Source organism: Ranitomeya imitator, chromosome 6 (genome assembly GCF_032444005.1).
Source record: "Ranitomeya imitator isolate aRanImi1 chromosome 6, aRanImi1.pri, whole genome shotgun sequence".
NCBI lineage: Eukaryota > Metazoa > Chordata > Amphibia > Anura > Dendrobatidae > Ranitomeya > Ranitomeya imitator.
In genome coordinates this window covers 176,501,646-176,526,557 of record NC_091287.1, presented here as the reverse complement: position 1 = coordinate 176,526,557, position 24,912 = coordinate 176,501,646, and the positions used below count along the sequence as shown (strand labels likewise).

At 41.5% G+C, this 24,912-nt stretch overlaps 1 protein-coding gene across 1 annotated transcript in view; it reads right to left on the bottom strand.

Moving 5' to 3' along the window:
* ITGA9 (integrin subunit alpha 9) overlaps positions 1–24,912 on the bottom strand; it is a 720,867-nt gene that overhangs the window by 456,632 nt on the left and 239,323 nt on the right. The window contains exons 9-10 of the mRNA XM_069730329.1: positions 21,957–22,094; positions 18,608–18,713 (exon numbers count right to left, since the gene is read on the bottom strand). Of these exons, the coding sequence (XP_069586430.1) occupies positions 18,608–18,713; positions 21,957–22,094 (244 nt within the window). The remainder of the gene's footprint in view (positions 1–18,607; positions 18,714–21,956; positions 22,095–24,912) is intronic.

Genomic DNA, 24,912 nt, shown 5'->3' with positions numbered 1-24,912 from the left:
ATTAGGTATCTATCCAGCCAGATATCTGTCCAGCACGTATCAGGCACTGGCTGGTCGAAATCAGTCAGAGGTATGTGTAGCTTTGAAATGCTGCAGGATTTCAGTGGGGACCAAGCAGTGTTACACAGCAGGGACCGAGCAGAATTTTACAACAGGGACCAAGCAGGGAATGCCGCAGCATTTCAGAGCAGGGAGCGAGTAGCGCTCTAGACTAGCCGGACAGGAGGTTCCATCCCCAGTGGTTTCTACCTGCCCGCTGACCTGGAGAGACACGTTTCTGCCATCGCAAAGTATGTTTCTCTCTAAAACTCTGCAGTGTTTCAGAGAAAAATATACCTGGCTGAGTTCATACAGCCGGTGCCTGATACATGATGCCAATGGACTAGGCAGTAAGTATCAGCTGACAGGTTCACTTTAAACAATAAAAAATATAGTAAAAGAATTTTTTTTTGTATATTTGCGTTTCAAGAAAAGTTGCATAAATTACACACTGATTTATCTGTACTCCAAAACAGAGGTAAACTATGACAATTTGCCCCACATAAAACAAAGCCTCATTCATTGAAGAATGAAAAAAACACAAATTATAACTGCTGCAAAGAGGAGAGGCAAAAATGTAAAATATTAGCAAGCCATTGGGATTCTTGCGTCTGTGTGTCCATCTCCAGTAGGCCCGAAAATGATGCACAACAGACCACACGTTGGCTCTGTTTGTACAATCACCATCTATGGCATACGCCTGAATACCGAGTTGGTCGCAAGCTCTGACGGGGTCAACAAACGGGTGCCTGAACACAATGTGAAAGCACTCTATGGGATTAAAGATGTCCCTTAGCTTCATTAATTCATTAATTTTTAGAACAATCTGATAAATATTACAGACTAAAGAAACATGATAAGTCAGCAGCTGCAACAATTGTTTATTCTCTTTGCTGCAATGGAGTATCAAAAGGATTTAACCGGTGAAATTTGGCATTAAAAACCCTTCCCTAATCCTGCGCTTACTCTCCGCCACTACTCCTGGTGTCTGTTATTGTCAGCAGCGCTGATATCATTTCGACTGCTCTGCAGCCAATCACTGTGCTCTGGGGGTCTAAGCGGATCGTGCCGTTTAATCAGGCAGAGCCAGTGCAGAGCTGTCAGTGTCATGCCAAGACTGCAGACCATATCAGACCCTAGGACAGCAACATAGACTGAGCGCTAGATAAGGGGAAAGTATGTAAGAACAGGTTTTTTGCTTTTCTTTAACCCCTTCACAATCTTTGATGCATATTTATCCCTGCTTTCCCCCAAATATAATGACTGATTTAATCAGCCGCCATGTCTCTTTCACAGATGCAGGTGGAGCAGTGCTTTCCAGCACAAACCGTTTTCTCCTGCAGCCTGATCATAGAGTGTAGATGTGCTATCATCGTAGATGGAAGAATACTGAAGGCCCCATTTCTGCCAAAATACTACCTGTATGAAGCCCAAACTGTGGCTGGGCTTCATAGGAGTCCAGTAATAACACAATAAAATGTAATTGTACAGCGAAAGCTTCCTGTCACGATTCCACTTATCAATGTGTCTGCATACAGTGAGTGACAGTTCAGCTGTCCAACGGGATGCTGGGGCGTGTTGAGCTGTCAGTGTCTTGAGGGACAGTTTAGCCGTCCAATCAGGGTCAGGGCAAGCAGGGGCTTCATCCATGTGCCTCCTGTTCGGAGAAATTACCTGGCTATTTGGACAAATATCTGCCTTAGGTTTCTGCCTAAGGTGTGTTTGTGCTTTGTGCTCCTAGTCTTGTATTCTAATCTTTGTTATTCAACGTTGGATTTGCCTTTGACCTTGCATTTGCCTAGCCCTTTTATCGTGATCTGCTTCTTTCAAGGAATTCTAACCTCAGACTGTGACCTGACTACACCATTTTCTCACCCCCTCTATCTATGACATACCCTCCTGGCTTTTGACTTCTGACCTCTTGGTTATGCAGCCACGCAGTTGTTCTGTGAGTAGTCACTAGCGTCACAATGCAATTGACACATACATTTGTCTTTTTCGCCAGTATGGATCTGTTCACACGCTCTGTAACCAGGTGGCGATTCGGGCACAGATGAATCATCAGAAAATCAGTTGCAGGGTCAGTTAATTAGTTTGATGAAAACGTCTCATAGTTCTCCAGATCCAGCAGTGGTTGTGACGTCAGTATCCTCTGATGTGCAGTTGGTTTGTCCCAAACCAAAAATGGCCTTTCCTGACAATATTCAGGGGAGAAAGACCTGTTTAGGGGGTTCAGTGAGAGCTGTAGGCTATTTGTTATCCAGCAAGCTCAGTCATTAGGAAATTAGTCTTAGCGAGTGAGAATAATCATGTCCTTACTGTGAGGGGGTCCTCAGACTTGGGCATTTTCTCTGTTCCCCCAAGACTCAGATTGGTCATCTGTTGATTTTTTTTAACATTTTAGGGTTAATCTATGACGAACCTGACAGATTCCTGGTTGCCAAGGCATAGATCATGAACCTGACACAGGAGGGCTGCACCGCTGAGGACTATAGTACTGAGCTCCGAGAATGGTCCACTGCAATTCTGTGGAATAAAGCAGCTCTGAAGTGTCAGTTTTGTCAAGACCCTTTGGATATACTTAAGGAAGCTCTGACTCTGCGTAGTCCATCCTGTTGCTTAGAGGAGGCCATGGATCTTGGGAGAGGCGTGATGAGCGACATGAGGCTTCAGTCATTTCCCCCGAATCAGGCCTACCTGAGGCAAAACCAATGGAAGTTGAAGCTGCCAGCTTTCGGACTATTGAGAGGAGACGTCGGCGATATTGGACTCTCCTTCTGCTGTGGTCGCACTGGGCATTTTCTCAAGGACTGCTCTATACGCCCTCAAGCAAACAAGCCATCGGGAAAACGCCTAGTTCTGGGTGATTGTCGAGGAGCTCACTCAGACTTCCATGTACCTTTTTACACCACAGATAGCACTGCTGAACGTGGAACTACTTTTCCAAAACCTATCATTATCAGCTGTAGTTTTCATTGATTGTGCCAACTTCATTGATTCAGGAATGGACCTGTGATTAGGACTAGGGACGGTTAGGTTGGAAAGACCTATTCAAATTGTTGACATTGACAGGACGCAGTTACTCCATAACCTTGTCCAACTGGTAAGGGTAGAATTCAAACTTAAAGTACTAACACTTCACACTCTGAGTCAATCTCCTGCTATGTTTTTAATAATTTGCCTGCTAGGTGGGTTTCCATGGCTGCGTATTCACAATCCTGTTATTGACTGGTCTCGGAAAGATATTGTTAAGTGGAGTCCCAACTGTCATAAGAGATGTCTTAGTTCTGTACAAATTTGCTCTGCAAGTCTGGAGTATCTACCGGGGTAACTGAAAAACTTCTGAGATATGTTCTCGGAAAAAGAGGCAAAGATATTATCTCCCCATCATCTTTATGACTGCGCTATTACTCTTATCCCTAAAGCTAAATTACCTAAAGCTCACCTGTATAATTTGTAGGGTCCTGATCGTACCGCCATAAAAGAATATGTAAACGAACATTTACGGAACGGTAAATGTCTTGATCTTTGGGCCCTTTCTGTCATGGTATCCCCAGTACAATGGTGGTTTTTACCCTTACCTCGAATTCCATGAGTTAAACAAAATTACGATTAAGAATACTTAGTCTCTTCCACTCATCTCTGACCTCTGTAATCAGCTTACGAAGGCCAAATAGTTTTCTAGATGAAAGCTATGACTGGGCAGTTAACTTACAGGGTTACAGTCTGTTTAGAAAGGATCGTAAAAATCGGAGAGGAGGAGGGGTTTGTCTCTATGTAAAGTCTTGTCTAAAGTCCACTTTAAGGGAGGATATTAGCGAAGGGAATGAGGATGTCGAGTCCATATGGGTTGAAATTCATGGAGGGAAAAATGGTAACAAAATTCTCATTGGGGTCTGTTACAAACCCCCAAATATAACAGAAAGCATGGAAAGTCTACTTCTAAAGCAGATAGATGAAGCTGCAACCCATAATGAGGTCCTGGTTATGGGGGACTTTAACTACCCGGATATTAACTGGGAAACAGAAACCTGTGAAACCCATAAAGGCAACAGGTTTCTGCTAATAACCAAGAAAAATTATCTTTCACAATTGGTGCAGAATCCAACCAGAGGAGCAGCACTTTTAGACCTAATACTATCTAATAGACCTGACAGAATAACAAATCTGCAGGTGGTCGGACATCTAGGAAATAGCGACCACAATATTGTGCAGTTTCACCTGTCTTTCACTAGGGGGACTTGTCAGGGAGTCACAAAAACACTGAACTTTAGGAAGGCAAAGTTTGACCAGCTTAGAGATGCCCTTAATCTGGTAGACTGGGACAATATCCTCAGAAATAAGAATACAGATAATAAATGGGAAATGTTTAAGAACATCCTAAATAGGCAGTGTAAGCGGTTTATACCTTGTGGGAATAAAAGGACTAGAAATAGGAAAAACCCAATGTGGCTAAACAAAGAAGTAAGACAGGCAATTAACAGTAAAAAGAAAGCATTTGCACTACTAAAGCAGGATGGCACCATTGAAGCTCTAAAAAACTATAGGGAGAAAAATACTTTATCTAAAAAACTAATTAAAGCTGCCAAAAAGGAAACAGAGAAGCACATTGCTAAGGAGAGTAAAACTAATCCCAAACTGTTCTTCAACTATATCAATAGTAAAAGAATAAAAACTGAAAATGTAGGCCCCTTAAAAAATTGTGAGGAAAGAATGGTTGTAGATGACGAGGAAAAAGCTAACATATTAAGCACCTTCTTCTCCACGGTATTCACGGTGGAAAATGAAATGCTAGGTGAAATCCCAAGAAACAATGAAAACCCTATATTAAGGGTCACCAATCTAACCCAAGAAGAGGTGCGAAACCGGCTAAATAAGATTAAAATAGATAAATCTCCGGGTCCGGATGGCATACACCCACGAGTACTAAGAGAACTAAGTAATGTAATAGATAAACCATTATTTCTTATTTTTAGTGACTCTATAGCGACAGGGTCTGTTCCGCAGGACTGGCGCATAGCAAATGTGGTGCCAATATTCAAAAAGGGCTCTAAAAGTGAACCTGGAAATTATAGGCCAGTAAGTCTAACCTCTATTGTTGGTAAAATATTTGAAGGGTTTCTGAGGGATGTTATTCTGGATTATCTCAATGAGAATAACTGTTTAACTCCATATCAGCATGGGTTTATGAGAAATCGCTCCTGTCAAACCAATCTAATCAGTTTTTATGAAGAGGTAAGCTATAGACTGGACCACGGTGAGTCATTGGACGTGGTATATCTCGATTTTTCCAAAGCGTTTGATACCGTGCCGCACAAGAGGTTGGTACACAAAATGAGAATGCTTGGTTTGGGGGAAAATGTGTGTAAATGGGTTAGTAACTGGCTTAGTGATAGAAAGCAGAGGGTGGTTATAAATGGTATAGTCTCTAACTGGGTCGCTGTGACCAGTGGGGTACCGCAGGGGTCGGTATTGGGACCTGTTCTCTTCAACATATTCATTAATGATCTGGTAGAAGGTTTACACAGTAAAATATCGATATTTGCAGATGATACAAAACTATGTAAAGCAGTTAATACAAGAGAAGATAGTATTCTGCTACAGATGGATCTGGATAAGTTGGAAACTTGGGCTGAAAGGTGGCAGATGAGGTTTAACAATGATAAATGTAAGGTTATACACATGGGAAGAGGGAATCAATATCACCATTACACACTGAACGGGAAACCACTGGGTAAATCTGACAGGGAGAAGGACTTGGGGATCCTAGTTAATGATAAACTTACCTGGAGCAGCCAGTGCCAGGCAGCAGCTGCCAAGGCAAACAGGATCATGGGGTGCATTAAAAGAGGTCTGGATACACATGATGAGAGCATTATACTGCCTCTGTACAAATCCCTAGTTAGACCGCACATGGAGTACTGTGTCCAGTTTTGGGCACCGGTGCTCAGGAAGGATATAATGGAACTAGAGAGAGTACAAAGGAGGGCAACAAAATTAATAAAGGGGATGGGAGAACTACAATACCCAGATAGATTAGCGAAATTAGGATTATTTAGTCTAGAAAAAAGACGACTGAGGGGCGATCTAATAACCATGTATAAGTATATAAGGGGACAATACAAATATCTCGCTGAGGATCTGTTTATACCAAGGAAGGTGACGGGCACAAGGGGGCATTCTTTGCGTCTGGAGGAGAGAAGGTTTTTCCACCAACATAGAAGAGGATTCTTTACTGTTAGGGCAGTGAGAATCTGGAATTGCTTGCCTGAGGAGGTGGTGATGGCGAACTCAGTCGAGGGGTTCAAGAGAGGCCTGGATGTCTTCCTGGAGCAGAACAATATTGTATCATACAATTATTAGGTTCTGTAGAAGGACGTAGATCTGGGGATTTATTATGATGGAATATAGGCTGAACTGGATGGACAAATGTCTTTTTTCGGCCTTACTTACTAACTAACTACTAACTAACTAGATATTATAGGGGCTTTATAACTTGATACACAACTGGAAGGGTGATGAGATGAAAACAGCATTTTTCATGTCTGAGGGTCTATTTGAAAATCTTGTCATGGCTTTTGGGTTAACAAATGCACCAGCAGTTTTTCCAAACTCTATGAATGATATCTTCTCTTTTCTGATTGCATTGGAAGGTTTATTGTGGTATACCATGATGACATTCTAATTTTTCCCCTGATTTGAATTCACAGTATGAACATGTCTGTTTTGTTTTATAAAAGCTTAGGGAAAATTCTTTGTTTGCTAAATTGGAAAAATGTACTTTGCTTAAGAAATATTGTTCCTTGGGATCATTGTATCAGCTCAAGCATTTAAGATGGATCCTGGAAATGTGAAGGCCATAATTGGTTAGGTTCAACATTGTGACCTTAAACATTGCAAAATTGTTCTATGATTTACTACAGAAAGTTTATTAGGGATTTTTCGCAGATTGTTAAGCCTATTGCTAATCTTGCACATAAAGGAGTAGATTTTAAGTTTTGCTCGTCGGATGCTACTGGGGCCTTTAATAAACTGAATGAGTGTTCCACTTCCACTCCAATTTTAATGCAACCAGATCTCTGGAAAACGTTCACTGTGGAAGTGGATGCTTCAGAGGTCGGGGTGGGGGCTGTATTATCAAAAGGTTCCTAAACTCTGATCAACTTGAGATCATGTGCATTTTTCTCTAGGAAATTTTCATCTGCTGAAAGAAATGATGATGTTGGGAACCGCGAGCTGCTCACTGTCAAATTAGCTTTTGATGAATGGAGACTTTTTGGAGGCAGATAGTCATAAGGTCACTGTGGTGAAAGATCATAAAAATTTAGCTTATATTGATTCAGCTAAATAGTTAAACCCAACACAGGCCATATGATCCTTATTTTTTTCTAGTTTCTAGGGTTGAGGACTTATCACTCAACCTTGATTCAGTTTCTCCTCCAGAACCTCCATCCTCCATTTTTCTTCCATTACTCTATAGAGATTGATGAACCTGAACAGTAAAGTTTGGCGTCTGTTCCGAACGCCTATTGTTCGGGCACGGACACAAAACATGGAAATCATCAGGAAGTCCATGTTACTGTTCGAGTTCAGCCCCTTGAACATCGTGTGTTTCTTGCCGTGTCATGTGCATAACAGCATGGCAAACACTACTTCTAATTGGTGGTAAAATCATTACCGCCAGTCAGACAGCCAAAGTTGCCACGCTGTCAAATAATAACGTGAGTCCACAGCTGATATCGGAGATAAAAAGTTTACCTCCAGTCACTGTCATCAGCTGATGAGGCTACTACTTCCATCAGCCTATGCCTGCTGCTGTTAATAACAGCAAGCGCAGGCAGAGGCTGATGGGAGTATTCATCAGCCGGCGCCTGCACTCTAAATAAATAATTTTTAAAAAATGGCGTGGGTTCCCATGTGTTTTTGATAATCAGCCAGGCAAAACTGACAGCTAGGGGCTGCAACCCTCATCTGTCAGCATTAGAAAGGCTACTGTAGTTATCAAGAATATAGGGGTCCCCACTGTTTTGTTAATTATTAAAAAAATGGGGTAGGGTCCCCCCCATTTTTGACAATCAGCCAAGGTAAAGTAGACAGCTTGGTGCTGGTATTCTCAGGCTGGTAAGGGGTCATGGATATTGGCCCCCAGCCTAAAAATAGCAGCTCACAGTCACCCAGAAAAGGCACATGTGTTGTGAATTCTGTGGCTGAATTCACTCCTGTGGTCACAAGTGGTACTGCAGCTTCTGAGCTTCCTCCCTCAGGTGTTCTGGTGAGCTCGTTAACTGCTTCATTACTTAACTCCGCCTGATGCTGCTATCCTTGCTCCTTGTCAATGTTTCAGTGTTGGATCTGAGCTTCTCCTGATTGTTCCTGTGACCTGCTGCTCTGTATAGCTAAGTGCTTTTTGCTTTTTTGTTGCTTTTTTTCTGTCCAGCTTGTCTTTTGTTTTGCTGGAAGCTCTGAGACGCAAAGGGTGTACCGCCGTGCCGTTAGTTCGGCACGGTGGGGGTTTTTTTGCCCCCTTTGCGTGGTTTTGCTTTATAGTTTTTTGTAGACTGCAAAGTTCGCTTTACTGTCCTCGCTCTGTCCTAGAATATCGGGCCCCACTTTGCTGAATCTATTTCATCCCTACGTTTTGTCTTTTCATCTTACTCACAGTCATTATATGTGGGGGGCTGCCTTTTCCTTTGGGGTATTTCTCTGGGGCAAGTCAGGCCTATTTTTCTATCTTCAGGCTAGCTAGTTTCTTAGGCTGTGCCGAGTTGCCTAGGTAGTTGTTAGGCGCAATCCACAGCCGCTTTTAGTTGTGTTTAGGATAGGATCAGGTGTGCAGTCTACAGAGTTTCCACGTCTCAGAGCTCGTTCTTGTATTTTTGGGTATTTGTCAGATCACTGTGTGCGCTCTGATCGCTAAGCACACTGTGTTTCTGGATTGCCTTCATAACACCTGTCATTAGCAAACATAACAGTACAAGGAGCCAAAACTAATGATTCTCAATAGAGGGAAAGAAAAAGTTCTGACATCATTTTTTTTTTTTTTTTTTCTGCTCTGTGTTCATTTTTTTTTCCCCTAGACATTTGGGTGATTCTGGACACAGGTGTGGACATGGATATTCAGGGTCTGTGCTCTTCAATGGATAATCTCGTTATAAATGTACAAAAAATTCAAGATACTATTGATCAGAAATCTATGTTAGAACCAAGAATTCCTATTCCTGATTTGTTTTTTGGAGATAGAACTAAGTTTCTAAGTTTCAAAAATAATTGTAAGCTATTTCTGGCCTTGAAACCTCATTCTTCTGGTAATCCTATTCAACAGGTTTTGATTATTATTTCTTTTTTGCGTGGCGACCCTCAAGACTGGGCATTTTCTCTTGCGCCAGGAGACCCTGCATTGAGTAGTGTCGATGCGTTTTTCCTGGCGCTCGGATTGCTGTACGATGAGCCTAATTCAGTGGATCAGGCTGAGAAAAATTTGCTGGCTTTGTGCCAGGGTCAGGATGATATAAAAGTATATTGTCAGAAATTTAGGAAATGGTCAGTACTCACTCAGTGGAATGAATCTGCGCTGGCAGCTTTGTTCAGAAAGGGTCTCTCTGAGGCTCTAAAGGATGTCATGGTGGGATTTCCTATGCCTGCTGGTTTGAATGAGTCTTTGTCTTTGGCCATTCAGATCGGTCGACGCTTGCGCGAGCGTAAATCTGCGCTCCATTTGGCGGTACTGCCTGAGGTTAAACCTGAGCCTATGCAGTGCGATAGGACTATGACTAGAGTTGAACGGCAGGAATACAGACGTCTGAATGGTCTGTGTTTCTACTGTGGTGATTCCACTCATGCTATTTCTGATTGTCCTAAGCGCACTAAGCGGTCCGCTAGGTCTGCCGTCATTGGTACTGTACAGTCCAAATTCCTTCTGTCCATTACCTTGATATGCTCTTTGTCGTCGTTTTCTGTCATGGCGTTTGTGGATTCGGGCGCTGCCCTGAATCTGATGGATTTGGATTATGCTAAACGTTGTGGGTTTTTCTTGGAGCCTTTGCGGTGTCCTATTCCATTGAGAGGAATTGATGCTACACCTTTGGCCAAGAATAAACCTCAATACTGGGCCCAGCTGACCATGTGCATGGCTCCTGCACATCAGGAAGTTATTCGCTTTCTGGTGTTGCATAATCTGCATGATGTGGTCGTGTTGGGGTTGCCATGGCTACAAACCCATAATCCAGTATTGGATTGGAATTCCATGTCGGTATCCAGCTGGGGTTGTCAGGGGGTACATGGTGATGTTCCATTTTTGTCGATTTCGTCATCCACCCCTTCTGAGGTCCCAGAGTTCTTGTCTGATTATCAGGATGTATTTGAAGAGCCCAAGTCCGATGCTCTACCTCCGCATAGGGATTGTGATTGTGCTATCAATTTGATTCCTGGTAGTAAATTCCCTAAAGGTCGATTATTTAATTTATCCGTGCCCGAACACGCCGCTATGCGCAGTTATGTGAAGGAATCCCTGGAGAAGGGACATATTCGCCCATCGTCATCACCACTGGGAGCAGGGTTCTTCTTTGTAGCCAAGAAGGATGGTACGCTGAGACCGTGTATTGATTACCGCCTTCTTAATAAGATCACTGTTAAATTTCAGTATCCCTTGCCATTGTTATCTGACTTGTTTGCTCGGATTAAGGGGGCTAGTTGGTTCACTAAGATAGATCTTCGTGGTGCGTATAATCTGGTGAGAATCAGGCAAGGAGATGAATGGAAAACTGCATTCAATACGCCCGAGGGTCATTTTGAGTATCTAGTGATGCCGTTCGGACTTGCCAATGCTCCATCTGTGTTTCAGTCTTTTAGGCATGACATCTTCCGTGAGTATCTGGATAAATTCCTGATTGTTTACTTGGATGACATTTTGATCTTCTCAGATGATTGGGAGTCTCATGTGAAGCAGGTCAGAATGGTTTTTCAGGTCCTGCGTGCTAACTCTTTGTTTGTGAAGGGATCAAAGTGTCTCTTCGGTGTGCAGAAAGTTTCATTTTTGGGGTTCATCTTTACCCCTTCTACTATCGAGATGAATCCAGTTAAGGTCCAAGCCATCCAGGATTGGATTCAGCCGACATCTCTGAAAAGTCTGCAAAAGTTCCTGGGCTTTGCTAATTTTTATCGTCGCTTCATCTGTAATTTTTCTAGCATTGCCAAACCATTGACCGATTTGACCAAGAAGGGTGCTGATTTGGTTAATTGGTCTTCTGCTGCTGTGGAAGCTTTTCAGGAGTTGAAGCGTCGTTTTTGTTCTGCCCCTGTGTTGTGTCAGCCAGATGTTTCTCTTCCGTTCCAGGTCGAGGTTGATGCTTCTGAGATTGGAGCAGGGGCGGTTTTGTCACAGAGAGGTTCTGATTGCTCAGTGATGAAACCATGTGCTTTCTTTTCCAGGAAGTTTTCGCCCGCTGAGCGTAATTATGATGTGGGCAATCGAGAGTTGCTGGCCATGAAGTGGGCATTCGAGGAGTGGCGTCATTGGCTTGAAGGAGCTAAGCATCGCGTGGTGGTATTGACTGATCATAAGAACTTGACTTATCTCGAGTCTGCCAAGCGCTTGAATCCTAGACAGGCCCGTTGGTCGTTATTTTTTGCCCGCTTCGACTTTGTGATTTCGTACCTTCCGGGCTCTAAAAATGTGAAGGCGGATGCTCTGTCTAGGAGTTTTGTGCCCGACTCTCCGGGTTTATCTGAGCCAGCGGGTATCCTCAAGGAAGGAGTCATTGTGTCTGCCATCTCCCCTGATTTGCGGCGGGTGCTGCAAAAATTTCAGGCGAATAAACCTGATCGTTGTCCAGCAGAGAAACTGTTCGTCCCTGATAGGTGGACTAATAAACTTATCTCTGAACTTCATTGTTCGGTGTTGGCTGGTCATCCTGGAATCTTTGGTACCAGAGAGTTAGTGGCTAGATCCTTCTGGTGGCCATCTCTGTCACGGGATGTACGTACTTTTGTGCAGTCCTGTGGGATTTGTGCTAGGGCTAAGCCCTGCTGTTCTCGTGCCAGTGGGTTGCTTTTGCCCTTGCCGGTCCCAAAGAGGCCTTGGACACATATTTCGATGGATTTCATTTCTGACCTTCCCGTTTCTCAAAAGATGTCAGTCATTTGGGTGGTCTGTGATCGCTTTTCTAAAATGGTCCATCTGGTGCCCTTGGCTAAATTGCCTTCCTCCTCTGATTTGGTACCTTTGTTCTTTCAGCATGTGGTTCGGTTGCATGGCATTCCTGAGAATATTGTTTCTGACAGAGGTTCCCAGTTTGTTTCAAGGTTTTGGCGAGCCTTTTGTGGTAGGATGGGCATTGACCTATCCTTTTCCTCGGCTTTCCATCCTCAGACTAATGGCCAGACCGAACGAACCAATCAGACCTTGGAAACATATCTGAGATGTTTTGTTTCTGCAGACCAGGATGATTGGGTGTCCTTTTTGCCGTTGGCTGAGTTCGCCCTTAATAATCGGGCCAGCTCGGCTACCTTGGTTTCTCCATTTTTTTGCAATTCTGGGTTCCATCCTCGTTTCTCTTCAGGACAGGTTGAGTCTTCGGACTGTCCTGGTGTGGATTCTGTGGTGGATAGGTTGCAGCAGATCTGGACTCAGGTAGTGGACAATTTGATCTTGTCCCAGGAGAAAGCTCAACTTTTCGCTAATCGCAGACGCCGTGTAGGTCCCCGACTTCGTGTTGGGGATCTGGTTTGGTTATCTTCTCGTCATATTCCTATGAAGGTTTCCTCTCCTAAATTTAAACCTCGTTTTATTGGTCCGTATAGGATTTCTGAGGTTCTCAATCCTGTGTCTTTTCATTTGACCCTCCCAGACTCCTTTTCCATACATAATGTATTCCATAGGTCGTTGTTGCGGAGATACGTGGCACCTATGGTTCCATCTGTTGAGCCTCCTGCCCCGGTTTTGGTGGAGGGGGAATTGGAGTATATTGTGGAGAAGATTTTGGATTCTCGTGTTTCTAGACGGAAACTCCAGTATCTGGTTAAATGGAAGGGTTATGCTCAGGAAGATAATTCCTGGGTTTTTGCCTCTGATGTTCATGCTTCCGATCTTGTTCGTGCCTTTCATGTGGCTCATCCTGGTCGGCCTGGGGGCTCTGGTGAGGGTTCGGTGACCCCTCCTCAAGGGGGGGGGTACTGTTGTGAATTCTGTGGCTGAATTCACTCCTGTGGTCACAAGTGGTACTGCAGCTTCTGAGCTTCCTCCCTCAGGTGTTCTGGTGAGCTCATTAACTGCTTCATTACTTAACTCCGCCTGATGCTGCTATCCTTGCTCCTTGTCAATGTTTCAGTGTTGGATCTGAGCTTCTCCTGATTGTTCCTGTGACCTGCTGCTCTGTATAGCTAAGTGCTTTTTGCTTTTTTGTTGCTTTTTTTCTGTCCAGCTTGTCTTTTGTTTTGCTGGAAGCTCTAAGACGCAAAGGGTGTACCGCCGTGCCGTTAGTTCGGCACGGTGGGTTTTTTTTTGCCCCCTTTGCGTGGTTTTGCTTTAGGGCTTTTTGTAGACTGCAAAGTTCGCTTTACTGTCCTCGCTCTGTCCTAGAATATCGGGCCCCACTTTGCTGAATCTATTTCATCCCTACGTTTTGTCTTTTCATCTTACTCACAGTCATTATATGTGGGGGGCTGCCTTTTCCTTTGGGGAATTTCTCTGGGGCAAGTCAGGCCTATTTTTCTATCTTCAGGCTAGCTAGTTTCTTAGGCTGTGCCGAGTTGCCTAGGTAGTTGTTAGGCGCAATCCACAGCCGCTTTTAGTTGTGTTTAGGATAGGATCAGGTGTGCAGTCTACAGAGTTTCCACGTCTCAGAGCTCGTTCTTGTATTTTTGGGTATTTGTCAGATCACTGTGTGCGTTCTGATCGCTAAGCACACTGTGTTTCTGGATTGCCTTCATAACACCTGTCATTAGCAAACATAACACACATGTATTAGACGCGCCAATTCTAGTGCTTTGCTCGGCTCTTCCCACTTGCCCTGCGGTGGTGGGAAGTGAGGTAATATTTGTGGGGTTGATGTCACCTTTGTATTGTCCGGTGACATCCAGCTCACGGCTTAGTAATGGAGAGGCGTCTATAAGACACCTATCCATTAGTAATCCTATAGTTACAGTAGTGTTCAAAATAATAGCAGTCCAATATGACTAACCAGATTAATCAATGTTTTTGGTATAAATTATATTACCACATGTCAAACAATTTACCAGTTGGCGCAAAAACCAACAAACTCCATATTCATGATCTGCAGGTTTTTGAGTCTCTGTATTAGAATAAGGGAAAGATATATATCTTGGTAGCGTGTTAGCCAGTAGATAGAAAAATATTTAGAATTGAGAGTCCTCAGTGGTTGATACCTTTTAATGGCTAACTGAAAAGATGGTAACAAATTGCAAGCATTCGAGACTACACAGGTCTCTTCATCAGGCAAAGACTAAAACAAATTCTGAAGAATCACATATTTATGCACAACATAGCAGAGAAAAAAAAATTATAATAATTAATTGAAAGGGGTGTGTTCAAAATAATAGCAGTTTGGAGTTCAATTTGTTAGGTTGGGTTCAGGTCCGGGTGAAATTATGGTTTTGTAGGATGAGTTATGGGTGTTCTCAAGTAGAGGTGGTCATATGGAAACTTGGGGATGTTTGGAGGGAGGTTCAAAATAATATTGGGGTGGCTCAGCTTTGCAAAAAAACGGAAGGCCAATAGGAAACGTTAGACAGATTCCATCTTTAATTCAGGTGATAAGGATTAGCTATCATCCAAAAACATTAAGCTGAAGCACCGCCAGTGAAATTGGGCCCTAAATTTATTGGGCCATATGAGATTCTGGAGGTAGTAAATCCGGTGGCTTTTAATTTCAGACCTGCTAAGATGCTTCGCATCCCAAATGTGTTCTACAAATCCCTGTTAAAAGGAGTTTGTCCAGTCAGTGTGCAGAGGATTGTTGATTCTCGGCAGGTCCGAAATTCTCTCCATAGCTTATTCACTGGAGGGGATACAGACCCAAGGAGAGATTCTGGGCTCCAGCTTGTTCCATGAAGGTTGACTGTTTGGTCATGGCCTTCAATTGTAGGTTTCCGTTGAAACCTGAGGGTCCGGTGGCCCTCCTGTCATGATTACACCTATCAGTAGTTCTCCTTAGAAGGAACAGTAATGCTTCTGAAAGTCTTCCCTTTACCCAGCTGGTCCAATCACTTAGTATTATTAGGAAGACAGGCCTTGTAGTTGGTTTCAGGACAGGCAGTCACGGTAACTACTTTTCACTCAGTGGCAGGGCATGTATACTTTTGCTAGCACTGACTAGTCAAAACTATCAGCGTTCTTCTGTCTCTTTGTATCTTCTATCTCTTTTATAACACTACAGTTCCTTCTAGCAGTATACATGGTCAGCCACTACTGCAGTATTCTACATGTCCTCTTTCTTGTATGAGAAAAGAGAGAGAGACAAAAGTGCAAATAGGGTCTTATCAAACGTTACACAAAGTTGCCCACCAAGAGAACTACTCACCTGGTGAGATTGAAGGAAGGACATATATTAATGGCAGCTGCTGCAGATCCACAGGTTAGTGCAGGACCTGATTGAAGCACACACTTAGGAGAAAAAAGGATCATCCCCGCGCTGTCGTAAGAAGAATTTCAAAAATTGTAGAGGTTTCAACGTGGTTTATTCATACTTTCTTGTATATGATCATATTAGTCCCTCACTATGCAGTATAGAACACCACCAGATTCTCTGATGGTGCTCACTCACTGCAACAATATTCCTCACTTACTCTTTCCTCCACCTAAAATGCAATATTGGTCCTCCTTACCCAGCCAAGCCATTTCACAGCACTCATCAGTGTAACAATCCCCTATATCAGCATCCTGAGCTGCAGGACCCTGCACTGAATACTCCTACAAATTGACAACTGAAAATCAGTGAGAGAGGGTCTCGATCCTCATTAATACACCAGCCTCATAAATTATCTCTGAGAACTCCTACTAGTCAAACTGCACAAATGTTTTCTGAATAGACTAGTGTAGACTGATGACAGATCTTCTTTACGCTTTACAGCAGAAAAGTCTAAATGTATCTTGTGATAAAACAGAGACATCAACACTCTCCACAAAATAACTAAAGGTGATACTGTGTTGCGTATAGACATAAAAACACCGGACAATACTTATAAGCAAGAAAAGTTCTTGAGGTTTTGTACTTTTACTTAAATGCTACTAGTAATGCTGAGTGTACTTTGATTTTAATTAATGGAGATCTGTAGATGTAAAACTAAAGTCCATGAGGGTAAACATGATTTTTTAAATCTAATGTTTTTACTTGGCCAGAAAACATTCTCTTCTCAATGATCACATCTACAATTCGGCATAGAAGTAAATATGCAAACATGTTAGGTCTGTGTTCATCTATTTTAATATTCATACATAATATGCAAATGACCTGGAAAATTCACCTTTATACATATATGCAATCGAGCATGTTTGTTATGAACAGACCTAGAGCAAAGTGAGGAAATTGAGAACTGCACCCATATAATGCAAAAAACCCTCAACTATTACCCAAAGTTTACATTGTAAAACTAGGTGAAATTTTGTTGAATTTGTCAAAAGTTGTTTTGCAGTAAATGACAAAATTTTGTTTCAATTTTCATTAATAAATGTCTCTCAAATGTCTTCTCTTTCCCATTATAAGAAAGATCTGCAATCCTAAAGGGGTTGTCCAATGAATAAAAATTACATTTCTGTTGTTAACAACTCTTGGTGCCCTCTGTTGTTCATATGACACCTACATAAAATGTCCTCCTAAAGGGTCTAATGATTGCGGACGTACATAACCTGTAGATCAAACCTAGGATCCAGATTGTCTAGTAAACTGGTGATGGAGTGACTCATCCTAATAAGCAACACAAGTCAACTGGGATCACTGCACTAGAAGTTTCTTCTCACATCAGAACTGAACACATTGGGTGGATATCATGAAAACATTGTCTATTCTAATGTGGAGGGCACTAGAAAAGAACTTAGAAAGATCATGTGCTACATCGAAACATGCAAATTGCCTCTTCAGAGAGGAAGCGGATTTGAACTTTTGTACCACATACTGGATGTACAATGCTAAAATGTAATATGCGTTGTTTTTGGTCTGACGAAGAAGAGCAGATCCCCGAAATGCACATTCTTTTAAGATGCTGCATAAATAAAATAATATCTTTTACGTTTATCTTTGAACATTCTGTGTGAGTGACAGTGCCGAGTATAGCATTTATTTTCCAGTATATACAAACCTACTATTGTTTGTTGAACAGTCCAGAACTCCTTTAGAGAAATAACGGCATGTCAGGAGAAGCGAGGCATCATCTGTCATTACCGTCCTCTTTACCCGTTGCCTTGTAACAGGGTGAGATATGCTTCTAACGACAGTTTATAGGTGAACACCTCCTTGTTATGTACCACTGCTTTGTACACTAATTTGCCAAAATGTATCACGCAAAGCATCGTCCTTTTTCCTTTTTTTATTTTAAGTCAAGTCTCATTAAAGGGTCGATACTGAATTTCAGGATTGCTAAACCCAATAGATTGCATATCGGTTTAAGTCATCTCCCTCTGAAGAGGCATTTTCAATATTTAACTTCCGAGAAAAGTATGTCATGGCCTGTAAGTCTCCTTATGTTGACTTCACCTTCTCTACAGGAAGAGATGTTACACGTTAGACTACATCAAGACCTGAAGTGACTTACAGTTTACCTTACCATATACCTTATATTGTTTTTACAGCCACAGTGTGAACTTGCCCTTACACTTTACAACTATACCTGCTTAGAGTACATCTCATTTCTTTGGTTTTGCCATAATCTCTTGTTCTTTGCACAAACCAGAGAGTGGTCCCACTTTCTGAGCTAAGTATTTCATCTGTACAGCTTCCCCTGGATGGTGTCTCAGTCAGGCCTTTTCCTGCTTTGTCCTTATTCACATTGAGGTCATTTGACACATAGTGAGGTTTTAATATTAGAGATACATTAAGACCATCCTGATGGGTACCCCTTGTTGTGGTGTGACGGCTTTTATGCTCTTTTGATCAAAATAGCGTTTACTAAGTATCCTATATTATCTACATGTGCTTTTACTATTTACTTATTTACTCGCTGTAGGGTATATGCTCATTTTGTTTTGTTTGTTTGCTTTCTTGGGTTTTACCTACCAATATAGATGAAAAATATACAAATATGCAATTTGTAATGATAAATAATCAAAAATGTACAGAATAAAATATATACAGGCTTAAAACTCAAAAACAGCAGAAAAAAGGCAGCGATTTTTATCTGCCCAGGCCTCCAAACAAATGCAAATCAGGATGCCGTGTATTTGTTTGGAGGCCTGGGCAGGTAAACATCACTGCCTTTTTTTCTGCTGTTCTTGAATTTTTGGAGGATTTTTAAGTCCTCTTTTTGTGGTTTTGCTGTTTAGTGACAGGCGTAAAACTGTAACAAATCAAGCAGTTGTATATGGTCTATAAGAATGAAAATGGCATTACTAAGTACTCACCTGGATACCCATCATCATCAATATCTCCAAGGCTAGCCATGCTTTCTCCAAAGTGTGCATTATATGCATTGTCTCCATTCAATGAAATCTGTTCATCCATTACACCCTAGCAACAGGAAACACAAAAATAATTATGAAAACAGCACACGTATTAACAGAATCATATCCCAATGGACAATGCCTTTTTCACAGGCAGGAAGCACCTGAGAAGGGAATGAGCTTTCTATATGACACTGGGAAGTAGGCTTTTTATAAACTATGAAAAACAATCAAGAGTAAATTACTATAGAAATGATTACATTTTAACAGTAAAACTTGTTGCTCATTGTACAATAGACCTTACATGTTGCATAGATCATGTAGCAATGTAGTCTCTCAATTATTCATTGGCTAGTTGGTCAAATGCTGTCTGCAAGGGGAGGGCTTGGAATCTGTCAGTAGGATCAACCCTCCTAAACTGTATATATGGACTCATAGGTCATAGGAAACTGAATAAAATGTTACATTGATATCTCTGATCCGATGTATTATTCCAGAGCAATCCACGTTTTTCTTAATATGTAAGTGAGCTGTTAAGATCTAAGGGCGGGACATAGGTCTCCCTGAGAATCTGCCTCCAGAGTTTATTTCAAATGAAACGGGGTGTTACTAGTGTGAGACATGTAACGACTGACAGTCTGCTCTCCTGATCTATATGTCTCACACACTGATAACACCCCCTTTTATCTAATGTAAGATCTAGAGGCAAATTCTTAGAGAGATCAGTGTTTGGACCACAAATCTTAACTGCTTATTTACAGAAAAACATGGATTTCTCTGGAATAAGACATTGGATTGCAGATATCAAGGTTGGGAATTAAGGGGTAACGTTTCTCCTTGTGGAGAGTGACATGCCAGCAGTGGCATGTCAGATTGATAAAACTTATAAGCCATGCAATGCTCTTCTGGGAAATTAAATATGCAAATTGCTTCTTCAGAGAGGAAAAGGACTTGAACTCTTGTGCCACCTACTGGAAGTAGCGAAAAAACTCAGAAAAATTACATACCATGAGATACGGCCTTCCCAAAACCCTGTCTGATGACAAATGCACACTTAGCAGGATGCAGCAGGCCTCCACTGATAAAGGCTAGGAGCGGCACAGGTGCAAACTACTTGATAAAAACAACCACCCCAACCAAACATTGCAGGGGTTGGCTGTCTAGCAGAAAAAATGCACATTGATATAACTCACATAGGACGCCAGTCACACTGATAGGTGCGGTGCACAGTGTCTGTATGCAACCTATTGATGACGCCCCTTGTATTAACAGGCGGGCTGCCCAGCACTATAAAATGCAGCGCACAGTGAAAGACGCCCCAGAAAAACCTAGCCAACATAAAGAGGCCTGGCCACATCCTGCAGAAAAGGATATGATATAGTGCAAAAAAATGCATGCATATGATAAATACATACACTATATGAGGTATTGGTTTAATATTTTGGCCAAAATAAAGTAAGCTCGCAACCCAACGTCAAGGGTTCCCATAATATTGCGGGTCCTACCACTAATATCAAAAACAGCTAACATAGAAAAAACTAGCATCCTGCTAAGTATGCATTTGTCATCAGACAGGGTTTTGGGAAGGCCGTAGCTCATGGTATGTATATTTTCACCTACTGGAAGTAGCGATCCTAAAAGTTAATTCTAAAATCATATGGCAAGGCCCGTTAATTGACTTTTAGGATTGCTACTTCCAGTAGGTGGCATTAGAGTTCACGTGCTCTTCCCCTCTGAAAAGGCAATTTGCACAGGTATCTAGGTATCATTTTATTCAACTTTCTAAGACGTGCATGCCCATATAGATGGCTCAGGAGCATTGATCCTACTGGCAGGTTCCCTTTACGCAGCACCCAAAGTTTGGACACTTGTCTACTAATATGCAGAGGTCATTATGGCTCATCTTTCCTTTAGTTGGCAAATCACTAAACATTGGTATTTTTTATTCTTAAAGACATTCCAGCAGACATAATAACAGTTCAAATTTTAGAATTAATAAAATGAATTAAAAAAGAACCTCTTTTAAAGAAAAATTACAAAAATATGATTCTGTTGAATAGAAAATAACGTTTGAAATTTGTAAACCAGAGAGAAATGAAACAAAACCAAATTTAGGCCCCAGACAATAGAAACTCGATTAATGTAATGGGTTCACTAGGGAAGCAGTAAACAGAGGATCTTCCATTTCCAGCTAGCAAAGCTGTACATCCATGATTTTTCTTTTCATGTCATAAAAAACATTTCGTAAGAAGGAAAGACCCACAATTGTTGAAACTCTGCCAAATGTAATGCTGGGTTACGAAGTCTGTAAATTCTAGGAAATGACTATACGTCTGCAAGTGCAAGAGATTTATGTCTAAGGGAAATCAACAGCGAGGAGGTCATATAGGACTCTATCTACTCAGCTTAATATGATCCTGAAGAAAGCAAAGCATAGTGGTGAGCATATGCCCGAGAAGCAGGACCTAACTGTGGCAAAAAGTTGCACTTTATGATAAAGACCAATATCTCTTTTTCTATATACAACTCTGGCAGAAATTAAGAGACCACCACATCAAAACCCTGTCATGGGCAGCCCAATCTCAAGACCTGAACCCCAATGAAATCCTTTGGAAAGCAATCAACAGGATGGTGGATAGTCACAAGCCATCAAGCAAAGAAGAACTGCTTACATTTTTACATTTTGTGTGCCAGAAGCAGTGTGAAAGACTGGTGGAAAACATGTCAAGACGCATGAAAGCTGTGATTAAAAATCATGGTTATTCCACAAAATATTGATTTCTGAACTCATCCTGAGTGAAAACATTAGTATTGTTGTTTCTAAATGATTATGAACTTGTTTTCTTCGCATTATTTGAGGTCTGAAAGCACTGTTTTTTTTTTTTCACTTTGACCATTTCTCCTTTTCAGAAAAAAAATCTGAAATGTATTGCTTGGAAATTCAGAGACATGTTGTCAGAAGTTTATAGAATAAATGAACAATTTACATTTTACTCAAAAATATACCTATAAGGAGAAAAATCAGACAAACTGAACATTTTGCAGTGGTCTCTTAATTTTTGCCAGAGCTGTATATCCTTAAAAACCTAAAAACCACAACAGTATTTTCTTAGAATTTGTATTGCTCCCCACTAAGCTCTTTTACACTCCTGATGGCAATTGTAGGTGGAACTGCTTAGGTTCAAGATTCAGTGAGATTTATACATAGATATTGCTTAATATATTGATCATTATTTAAAAAATTTGAAAAAAATGTATTTAACCTTTGAATCTTTGCTAAGTTCAGCATTGTATCATAAGACATACTTACATTTCCCCTGTTGATGTACACAGTAACTTGTCCTTCGTCTCTAACCTCTGAGTACATAGGGGCCCCCACCAGGAGGTCTGATAGGCCGTCAGCATTCAGATCAACTGCACATAAGGAGGAGCCAAAGTAAGAGCCCATCTGTAACCAAGTTGAGTTACAACAAAGCATTCAGTATTTCTGCCCATGTAAAGATTTTCTGCATTTAGGTTTAATAACAGATAAGAGAAAACATGATTGTCTTTTTTTAACTTTTAAAACTATTTTAGCTCAGTGGATAATATTTATTACGCTTTTTTAATGTCTTAATTTACTTATGTATGTATTAATTACTGCTTTAACATTGTTAGATAGTAGTGAGGAATGAGCTTGCTTGGACAAGGTGTTATCAGAGCATAATCGAGTTGGTGTGCTCGAAAAATATGCTTGAGTCGCCGCGGCTGTTTGACAACCACAACACATGCAGTGACTGTCTGCTTGTTAGACACGCCGAAAGTACTCGATTAGGACATGAACGTGCTCAGATAAAACCTTATCCGAGCATGCTCACTCATCACTATTAGGCCGGCTTCACACTTGCGAGTTTTACGGACGTAAGAGCGCAGAAACTACGTCCGTAAAACTCGCAAAAAATATGGCACAATTATTCTCTATGCCCCTGCTCCTATCTGCCGTATTTTACTGATCAGTATTATACGGCTTTCTACGGCCGTACAAAATCGCAGCATGCTGCGTTTGTCACCGCACTGCGCAAGAAATACGCCAATGAAAGTCTATGGAAGCGTGAAAAATACGGATTACACACGGACCAGCAGTGTGACTTGCGAGAAATACGCAGCGCTGTTAGAGAGAAAAGCCGGCAATTCAGTGCGGTGTACAGTAAAATCACACTGACAGCTTACAGTCCAATAGGTAGAATAAATGTGTACACATAGAATAGGTATATATATATATATATATGTCAGTGAGACACATATATGTATATATATTAATATTTATTCCAGCGCTATACAGCTTGAAAGCCGGTAATTCAATTACCGGCTTTTTCTTTCTCCTTCCTAAAACCCGACATGATTTGATACATGGTTTACATACAGTAAACCATGTCTTCTCTCCATTTTTTTTGCAGATTCCACATTACTAATGTCAGTAGTGTGTATCTGCAAAATTTGGCCGTTCTAGCTCTTAAAATAAAGGGTTAAATGGCGGAAAAAATTGGCGTGGGCTCCCGCGCAATTTTCTCCGCCAGAGTAGTAAAGCCAGTGACTGAGGGCAGATATTAATAGCCTGGAGAGGGTCCATGGTTATTGGCCCCCCCCTGGCTAAAAATATCTGCCCCCAGCCACCCCAGAAAAGGCACATCTGGAAGATGCGCCTATTCTGGCACTTGGCCACTCTCTTCCCATTCCCGTGTAGCGGTGGGATATGGGGTAATGAAGGGTTAATGCCACCTTGCTATTGTAAGGTGACATTAAGCCTAATTAATAATGGAGAGGCGTCAATTATGACACCTATCCATTATGAATCCAATTGAATGAAAGGGTTAAATAAAACACAAACACAATATTTAAAATTATTTTAATGAAATAAAAACAATGGTTGTTGGAGTATTTTATTCTACGCCCAATCCAATCACTGAAGACCCTCGTTCTGTGAAAGAAAAAACATAATAAACCAACAATATACTTACCCTCCGCAGATCTGTAACGTCCAACGATGTAAATCCTTCTGAAGGGGTTAAAACATTTTGCAGCAAGGAGCTTTGCTAATGCAGGCTGCTCCTCGCTGCAAAACCCCGGGGAATGAGTCTAAAAATAGATCAATGAGCTATATTTAGCTTCATTTGCGGTGAGGCGCCCTCTGCTGGCTGTTCATAGATCGTGGGAACTTTCCTTGAAAGCTCCCAGGCTTTCTAGGCAAGTTCCCACGATCTATAAACAGCCAGCAGAGGGCGCCTCACCGCAAATGAAGCTAAATATAGCTCATTGATCTATATTTAGACTCATTCCCCGGGGTTTTGCAGCGAGGAGCAGCCTGCATTAGCAAAGCTCCTTGCTGCAAAATGTTTTAACCCCTTCAGAAGGATTTACATCGTTGGACGTTACAGATCTGCGGAGGGTAAGTATATTGTTGGTTTATTATGTTTTTTCTTTCACAGAACGAGGGTCTTCAGTGATTGGATTGGGCGTAGAATAAAATACTCCAACAACCATTGTTTTTATTTCATTAAAATAATTTTAAATATTGTGTTTGTGTTTTATTTAACCCTTTCATTCAATTGGATTAATAATGGATAGGTGTCATAATTGACGCCTCTCCATTATTAATTAGGCTTAATGTCACCTTACAATAGCAAGGTGGCATTAACCCTTCATTACCCCATATCCCACCGCTACACGGGAATGGGAAGAGAGTGGCCAAGTGCCAGAATAGGCGCATCTTCCAGATGTGCCTTTTCTGGGGTGGCTGGGGGCAGATATTTTTAGCCAGGGGGGGGGCCAATAACCATGGACCCTCTCCAGGCTATTAATATCTGCCCTCAGTCACTGGCTTTACTACTCTGGCGGAGAAAATTGCGCGGGAGCCCACGCCAATTTTTTCCGCCATTTAACCCTTTATTTTAAGAGCTAGAACGGCCAAATTTTGCAGATACACTGTACGGACATTAGTAGTGTGGAATCTGCAAAAAAAATGGAGAGAAGACATGGTTTACTGTATGTAAACCATGTCTCAAATCATGTCGGCTTTTAGGAAGGAGAAAGAAAAAGCCGGTAATTGAATTACCGGCTTTCAAGCTGTATAGCGCTGGAATAAATATTAATATATATACATATATGTGTCTAATGACATATATATATATATATATAGACAGTATATATATATTTTTTTTTTCTTTTTGGGACACATGGATCATTTCTATAGCGGTATGTTGGTTTTGCAAGCCTGCGAGAAAACCACG